At 35.1% G+C, this 9,007-nt stretch overlaps 1 protein-coding gene across 3 annotated transcripts in view; it reads left to right on the forward strand.

Moving 5' to 3' along the window:
• Positions 1-9,007, forward strand: part of Tnpo1 (transportin 1) — a 94,451-nt gene that overhangs the window by 77,403 nt on the left and 8,041 nt on the right. For all 3 annotated transcript variants that reach the window (XM_004643474.2, XM_023703634.1, XM_004643475.2), the window contains exons 19-22: positions 3,811-3,909; positions 4,095-4,190; positions 7,223-7,298; positions 8,146-8,245. In XM_004643474.2, coding sequence (XP_004643531.1) covers positions 3,811-3,909; positions 4,095-4,190; positions 7,223-7,298; positions 8,146-8,245 — 371 coding nt within the window. The remainder of the gene's footprint in view (positions 1-3,810; positions 3,910-4,094; positions 4,191-7,222; positions 7,299-8,145; positions 8,246-9,007) is intronic.

Here is a 9,007-nt window from a genome sequence, read left to right on the forward strand (position 1 = left end):
AAATAAAATGTACAAAAAAATAAATTTCACAGAGTCTCAGAATTTATATTTTATGGCTAGTTAAAGTTAACATGCTCTGATTAAAAGCAGGCAAAATGTGGGAAATCCCTATTGTTTATTGAGCTTGCCATTACTTCAGTGCCCTTTAGGTATGCCTATGGCTGGAGCAAATTTGAATGGTATCACCTTGGAGAATAGGACATGCCCACCAGTGAAGCCTGGATATATTATGTGCTAGTAAACACTTTTATGAGTAGCATTCTTTTTAGTAGAGGTCCATGTTTGGTAAGGGTACCCCAAAATACTAATACAGTGGTGCCTCAGTTCATGAATGCTTTGGTTTGCAAATAATTTCATTCAGAAGTGTTTGACAAAATTTTGTTTTTGTTGCAAACTCCAAATCAGGTGACACAGCTGCTGCTCTTTCCCACATAGATTTGTGGGAGGCAAACTTGGCCATCTTTTCCAGAATTGTGGAATAAATTATTTGTGAACCCAGATACCGCTATAATCAGGTTTTCTTCTCATACTAGCATACTTTTCAGGTACCATAGAAAACTTCAAATATCACTTTTAAAATAAGTGATAGTTCTCTGTTCTAATAGCATAGTGTATGTTCTTGCCTTAGGTGAAAATAAAGAGTTATTACTTGAATATCATAACTCAAATGCTTTCAAACGTATAGGCCAAATGATTTGGGGGGATTTTCCTTCCTGTACCGCAACATGTTTGGTGGCAGTTATTTATGTTTTGATTTAAAACATAAATTATTTTCATTTGACACAGTTGTGCTTTAGAATAAATTATTTCCAAACTTGGAGCAATAGCATGATATATTAAACCATTATATTCTAAGTCTTAAGTGCTGTGAAAATAAAATGAATTTGTGGGAACTTGGTGACAAAAATAATTGTCATGAAATTGTATCTGGGTTTGTTTGGTTTTTTTCGTTTGTGTTTGTTTGTTTGAAGGGAATTTTTTCACAATATTGGTGGTTGGATTTAGATTTTGGGACATGCTAGGCAAGTGTTCAATCATGGAGGTATGTACATCTCCAGCTTTTTTTCTTTCTTTTTAAAATATATATGTATTTAGCACAGGGTCTCACTACACAGATCAGAAGTGCACCCCGCCCCACATGGCACACTGGGGATCAAACCCCAACTGCTGCACTACGCTTAAGCAGGCACTTTAGTCCACTGAGCTATCTGGCCAGCCTCTTTTTTTTTTTTTTTTTTTCTAAATGAGAATTCACTGAGTTGTCTAGGCTGACCTCAAACGTTTCAGATTCTCCTGCTCCATCTTTGGAAGTAGTTGGGATTATAATCCTGTATCTCCAGGGCTCCCAACTTAATATTTTTGATTTATTGAATTTATATGAAAAGATTTAAAATTTTACACTTGATCTTAGCCAGAAGGCCAAGAAATGATAAAAATTTAAAATTTTAAACATTTTATTCTACAAAAAATGTTAAGACTTATAAAAACAGAGAAAAACTCAACATCTCCATTTTCCTGCTTTCACTGTTTGTTTTCAATACATATTAATGAAGTGGGGTTTTGTTTTTTGTATTTTTTTAGGGAAGGGTGTACAGGTTGTTCAGGGTCTCACTACTAGATCAGACTCAGTGATTCTCCTGTTTACAGCCTCCCAAGAGCTGGGATTACAGGCGCACACCACCGTGCCCAGTCTCAATGACCATCTCAGCACACTCCTAGGGTGGGGCCAACACGGCAGGCCCAGGGATCGAACCTCTGGCCCCTGCACCTGCTTGCAGGCACTTTAATCCACTGAGCTATTTGGCTGGCCCTGTTTTCAGTACACATTATAAATCATGTTTCTCATATACCAGTAGCAGTAGATATGAAGTTTCCAGTTATTGTTGAACTTGTAATATTTTAGTACATATCCCAAAATCATTCTCACAGTTTTGTTACATCAACCCAGTTTTGGTCTAGAGTTTCTTAGTGGATTTTACTGATTGCATCTCTAATGTCCTTTAATCATGTTCCTTGGCATCTCGATTTTTTTTTTTTTTTTTTTTTTTTAAACACTAAGGAGGCACTGTGTTCAGTGCGTAGAAACAGTGATGTTTAATATCCTGTAGTGCTAGGGGGAATAACCTATATTGCATCCTTTCAGAGCCCTAATCTAATGCATTTCTTAATGGTACCATAGTAGTCATTAAATTTTTCACATGGGGTCAAACCATAGCAATTCACCAGTTTATTAGGAGGTAAAAATATCTGAAATTCTAATTCTTCATTTAATGGTAAGAATATTGTGTAAGAGACATTTGTCATGTCAATAAATTGTTACCTGAGGTCAAAACAAAATAGTTGTAGGATAATTACTTCTTTCCCTTTATTTACCAATTCTCAGCATCCTCCAAAGATTGCTCTTGTGTTTCAGAGTTTAGTTTGTATTTATATTTGAATTTATGATATTTAAGTGATCTTACTGCCAAGAGCGGCATTTAAAAAAAAAAAAAAGTGGCATTTTAATCAGATTAGTCCTCTGTCTCCTCTGTTAAAACAGTATAGACATGGGGCTGGTGAGATGGCTCAGTGGTCTAAAGCACCTACTTAGAACAAGCTTAGCAAAGCACAGGGACCGCGGTTCAATCCCCCAGCACCACATGCCAGCCAGCCCCGCCCCCTGGTGGGCTGAGTTGGACACACACACACACACACATAAATTTAAAAAAAAAAAAAAACAGTATAGACAGGCAAGCCTTATTTTAAACATTTCCTGTCATATTCTTTAATGAGGCATTTCACTGAGAGCACTTTTTACCATTTAATGGAAAATAATAATAGCAAGAGAGCTCAGCAGACTAAATACCTGCTTAGACAAGCACAGGTACCAGGGCTTGATCCCAGCACCATGAGCTGCACCACCTGGAGCATGAGAGACTGGGCATGGAGGTGCACACCTGTAATCCCAGAACTGAGGAGGCTGAAAACTGTAGGATCAGTACAAGTCCAAGCTGCGTAGTGAGACTCTGTACCAAATACATAAAAAAATAATGAAGACCACAATGTGAACACTAGAGTGGAAGTTGCTGTAACAACCACAATCACATTGGGAGACTGAGGTTGAAGGATTACAAGATTGAGGCTAGAATGGGCACTTAAGATGCTGTCTCAGTAAGATTTTTTAAAAGGGCCAGGGATATATAGTTCATTAGTACAGTTCTGGGTTCAATTTCTTGTAAAACAACAAAACAAAAAGACTAAAATCAGTGTATGAAAAACTTTGGATAATTACATTTTATCCTTTCTTTCTCTTTTTTGCAATACTGGGAATTGAACCTAGAACCTCACACATGGCTAGGCAAAGGCTGTACCACTAAGTTATTACTCCCTCTTCTAAATTTTTTGTAGTTTAGAGACAGGATCTTGCTAAATTGCCCAGGCAAGCCCTTGAATTTGCAGTCTTCCTGGCTCAGCCAGCAGTTACAGTGTCTAGGATGTGCCACCTCTCATGGCTTATTTTTTCTAACTTCTAATTTGAATTTTCGTAGTGCAGTGATGAGATTGGTCTGAGTAATTCCTTCTAAAGATACCTAAAATATACCCAAACTAACATTTCCTTGCCTACTTCATAAGAAACATCCCTGACCAGACATTACCTCCTTCAGTTTCATAAGATAAACATTACCAACCCCTTTAAAAGATATTTTTAATATAGTATTTTTCATAGTCCTGTAATTGATGTTGCAGTGTTTGCTGAAGTTTTCTTTAAAGTGCAATAGAGTCTGCTGTTGAGAAGTTTACCACATAGTTTTAACTTTGTTTTTTCCCTAGCTGATTTTATGCCTATATTGGGAACCAATCTAAATCCCGAGTTCATTTCAGTCTGCAACAATGCCACATGGGCAATTGGAGAAATTTCCATTCAAATGGGTAAGATTTTTTTGTTCCCCCAAAGAATTATAGAGTCTTGATATTTTCATGTTTTTTTTAAATTGCTTTTGTTTTCATATATGTATTTATGTCACATGAGTAAGGGAACCAAAATATTTAAGCCTATGTTTTGATATTAAATTGTTTCTTTCCTGTTTTCTGTTTTTTTTTGTGGAATGTTCTAGGTATAGAGATGCAGCCTTATATTCCTATGGTATTGCACCAGCTTGTAGAAATCATAAACAGACCCAACGCACCAAAGACGTTGTTAGAGAATACAGGTACCATATGTCTGAACTGTTACGGTGATCAGAAAATTGTCTTTAATTTGAAATTATGATGCGTAGAGAAACCAAAGCAAAGCTAGTTTAAAAACTCAGCTTCTTACTAACATCTGTTTTGGGTTCTCACTAGTGAAATACATTATTTTAGCTACTTCCATAGTCAGTTTTAATAAACATTTGGAAAACCCTGTTTTCAACATTCCCGTGTTTTAATACTCACTAAAGTAAATTCCAGCTAAGATAACCACTGAAAGAGAAATTTTGCTTTTTAAATTAATTTAGAGAATAACTGGGAAGTGAAAAATACTGATTTTTCTTAATCTATGAAATATGGGCAACCTAGTGTCTTGAAGAATGGTCCATGCCTATAAATTCCCAGTGCTCTGGATGCTGAGGCAGGAGGACCACAGTTTCTGACCTAGGCCGGGCAAGTTAACAGTTTAGGCCCTGGGTTCAGTCTCAGGTGCCCCCACTACCCCCCAAAAATAGATTGCAGTTTATTGACTAAATTGCTTAACAATGATATATATTTTGTATTCCATCATAAATTTTTCCTTAATAGGGAATTGAATGGTTCTTTATAGGATTTTTTTTTTTTTTTAAATTTAAGAGGCTTGTTTCTCTTTTGCATTTATAGAGGGCATGTTTATATGAAAGAATACCTTCCATACTATAGAACACGTATAGGAATGATTGAATCTTTTCTTTCCATTCTCCCTGATACTGCTAATAATGTTTTGTTTTCATTTAAGCACATTCCTTCCTTTGTGTACTAAGATAATTTTAGTAACTTATTCATAGCAGTGAGGGTCCAGCCAAAATACTGGACAAAAATTAAAATGAGGTTTTCCAAATAAGAGTTTGTATTTGAGGTCATTTTGATTTGCTATTTTAAATTTTTAACTTGTGTATTTTTTCCTAATGGATTAAAATTGATAATGTTTATTGGTATGGAAGGAAGTCTTTTAAATTATGAAACAATTATCTGGCTGTTTAGGTGTATGGGTACTGTTTACTTCACAAAGTAAATATATTCTTGCTGAAAAGTATAAAGTCTGTGTAGAATAGTTATGAGATCTTGTAAGATTTTTGTCTCCTTAGAACACAGTACCTATACATAACATTCAGATTTGAAACACTTGCCATTGTAAGATTATTGTTGAACCTAAAGAAAATTTCCTATTTATTTTTAAATGTGAATGCATAACTACAAATAAATGTTGAGTGTAATGTATATTAAAGTTTCTTGTGGGATATCAGCTGATGAATTTGTTAGTTTCTTTAGCAGATTGGCTTTATTTATAAAGATTATACTTCAAGTATAACTTCAACCTAAGTCATAAAGTAATTGAGAATGCTCTACAAATTGATGGACTGAATCAGACTGATAACCGCACTTGGGTTCATTAGATTACTTTTACCACAAGTGTCTGCATATAATATTCTTTTCAATATTCCTTACCCCCATAAATGGGGTTCTTTTTTTTGTAAAGCCAATTTTGTAGTATATCGTTACTTGCTTTTTTCCCCTAATTAATATATCCTACACTGAACTTTTTCAATGGCCCATCATCTGCTTTATCGCATGTTTCATTGGATTGTTCATACTTGCCTGTTAATGAGAATGTTGCATAGTTTGTGTCCTTTGAACATAGGTTTTCTTTCTCTGGCTTCATATGAATCTGCTGAATTTTAGTAGTATCTGTGTAGTTTGCTTCAAGTAATCCTTAAACATTTTTCTTTATCCCCCACCCTTTTTTTATGAAAGGTTAAATTGTAAGTTTTTGAGAGAACACCATTAAAGCACCTCATGGTTTGTTTTCTGTTTGTACTTTTGCCTGTCGTGTACAAATGTATTTACATGTATGTACTTTTGAATTGCAGAATGCAGTTCGGAGTTACACTTGTTTTTAGCTCTTTGTAAGTCTAAGGAGTTCTTGAATTTTGATGATGAATATGTTTGTCCACTTCAAAATTTTTTTAAATCAAATATTGGCATGTAATCAATATGATGTATTCCTACTTTGTGTTATCTTTTCTAAGAAAGATCAGTGATTTTCCCCTGTGGTCCACATGTCATTAAGTGGACTGTCTAAATTTCCTTTATTAGAATTTTATTTCAGATATGGTTTGAAATTAGTGGACTACCATCTGAGTTACGAGGTTTGTTGGAGTGAGATTTGACACAGCAATGTTCCAATCTGTTCAGTGCGTGCCATAATGCTTAAATCTGACAGTTTGATTTCAAATTAGGCAGGAAACATCCTCTGGTTTGTTTGGGAAATGTTAATTCTTAATTGTTGACTATCAAAATTTGGATTAATTTCCCTAGATAATTTTCAAAGCATGAAACCTCTTATGGAGATGTGGTCTGCTGGATGTGGTAGTGCACTCCTATAATCCCAGCCTTTGGGAGGAGGAGGCAGAAGGATCACTGTAAGTTCAAGTCCAGCCTGGGCTACGTAGTGAGTTCAAGGCCTGTCTGAACTACATAGTGAAACCCTGTCTCAAAAAGAAAAAGAGCAAAGGTGTAGGAAAATGAAAAATATTTGAATCGTTACAGATACATATATATAATGTGTTTAGCCAATTCATAAATATAATCACATTTATTAGTAATTCTTGAAATGAAAACTATAAACATTAAATTTTGAAATTTTCACTGGCTCTAAATGAAGATTCTCCATTTGTTGTAATCGCTCATCTTTTTATTAGCAGAATATTATTTGACGATTGAGCGAGAAAAGCAATTCAGCATGGTTTTTGGTGTTCTCTCAATCTTTAGAGTTTTTTTAATTCCTTTTGTTTTTCTTTTTCCAAGAGTATGCCATATATGTTGCTGCCCCTTATTTTAGGGGGTGGTAATAAACAGCACTGGTGAAATCTTATGTTTATTATCATACACAAATTCTGTTGGTTTCTGTTTCTGAGTTATTTGTTGTTTTTTCTTTATTTTTTCTCCTTCCCCCTCATTTGCTCATGTCTTGGTTGGCGTTTGGTGGTGTATAACCGTGATTGCGTTACCTTAGCAATAACAATTGGTCGTCTTGGTTACGTTTGTCCTCAAGAGGTGGCCCCCATGCTACAGCAGTTTATAAGACCCTGGTGTGTATTATTCAATCTTTTTTTTTAATTCATTTTTCTTCACTCTTTCTTTCTCTATCTCACTTTTAGATATATTTTCAGTTGGTTACAAAAATCACAGTCCTTAATCATTGCCAACCATGTGACTAATCTTGTCCTATCAGGTTCGTGAGATTTTTCAGTAGCATCGTCATGTATATTTATTTTATGTTGTGGCTAACGACTAATTGATGCATGGGATAAGATTGTCACATGCTTGCTGTGTTAAAAAGCTTGATTATACATAAAAAGCATTTAAATATCCACCAGAAAAGTTAAGATGCATGCAATTTTTATAAATTTAGGTTTTTGCATTACGTTTCTTTTTTAGAATTAATTTGGAAACTTGGATTGCATTAAAGACATTTAAATTTGTTATATATAATATCTTATTTGCTTGTTAATGTAAAAGTTAAACATCTACACCATAAGTTATATAGTAATAGTGTATATTGTGGCAGTATATTCTGTGTTCTGCTTTCAATTGATTAAACTTTTGATTCAAATCATTTTTAGTAGTGTTTAATGGAATATGAGTCAATACAATTTTTAAAATTAATTTGCTAACTCTTGGTTCAAGCTCAGTTTAAATGAGAGGATCAAATCAGCTGCTCATAGTCTATTAAGAAAATTGAATTTTGCTCTTGCCACTGTTGTGATTAGTTGGGCCCAACATAAGGAGTATGAGAAAGTGAAAGTAAAACTTTCTGACAACTTGTTTAGCATATGTTACCTATATTGTGCTTATTCCATTAAATACTGTCTACTAGCATTGTGACTAGACCATTTTTTTACTTCCGTGCTAAACTCGCTTCTATAATTCCAATAGGTGTACTTCCCTGAGAAACATAAGAGACAATGAGGAAAAAGACTCAGCATTTCGTGGGATTTGTACCATGATCAGTGTGAATCCCAGTGGCGTCATCCAAGTAAGATGTTTGAAGGAAATATTTCAAGTTTTTATAAGAACACTTAATTTTTTTCAAATATATTAAAACAAATCATACATTTAAGGTCTATATTTCTTAGTTATCTTGAAGTAATATTGCCTGTTTGTCATTAAATAAGTTAGTAATGGATGAGAAGAAATGGTTATATTCTTATCTTGAATTAGGCCAGGGCTTTTTATTCACACGCAGACTGTATTATCTATTTGCTGTGTACATCATGCCTGCCATCAAGAAACACAGGGCTGGCCAAATAGCTCAGCAGATTAAAGTGTCTGCAGGCAGGAGTAGGGGTTTGATCCCCAGGCCTGCCATGGTGGCACATGCCCGTGGTCCCAGCACTTGGGAGGCTGTGCACAGGCAGATTGCTATGAGTCTGATCTAGTAGTGAGAACCTGAACACCCTGTAGACCCTGCCCTGAAATGCAAACAAAAACACATAAATTTGCTGAATTTAACAATATATACCCTTAAAGAGTGACCAGATACTATGCTTCTGTTACTTTTTGCAGAAATCAAACCTTGAAATGTAGATTACTGAATCAGCCATCAAAATTGCTTCAGTTTTTTGTTTGGTTTTTTTTTTTTTTTTTGGCTCCGAATGCCTTCAAGGCATGACTGGCTGGCTATCTTGTTTTCTGGGGATCGAACCACAGCAACCTGAGCCTGACTGCTTTGTTGAAGCAGCCACTTAAAGAACTGAGCTAAGGGGCCGGGGAGATGGCTCAGTAGAGTAAGCGCTTG

The sequence above is a fragment of the Octodon degus genome, unplaced genomic scaffold, assembly GCF_000260255.1.
Source record: "Octodon degus isolate 3935 unplaced genomic scaffold, OctDeg1.0 scaffold00177, whole genome shotgun sequence".
In the NCBI taxonomy this organism is placed as follows: Eukaryota; Metazoa; Chordata; class Mammalia; order Rodentia; family Octodontidae; genus Octodon; species Octodon degus.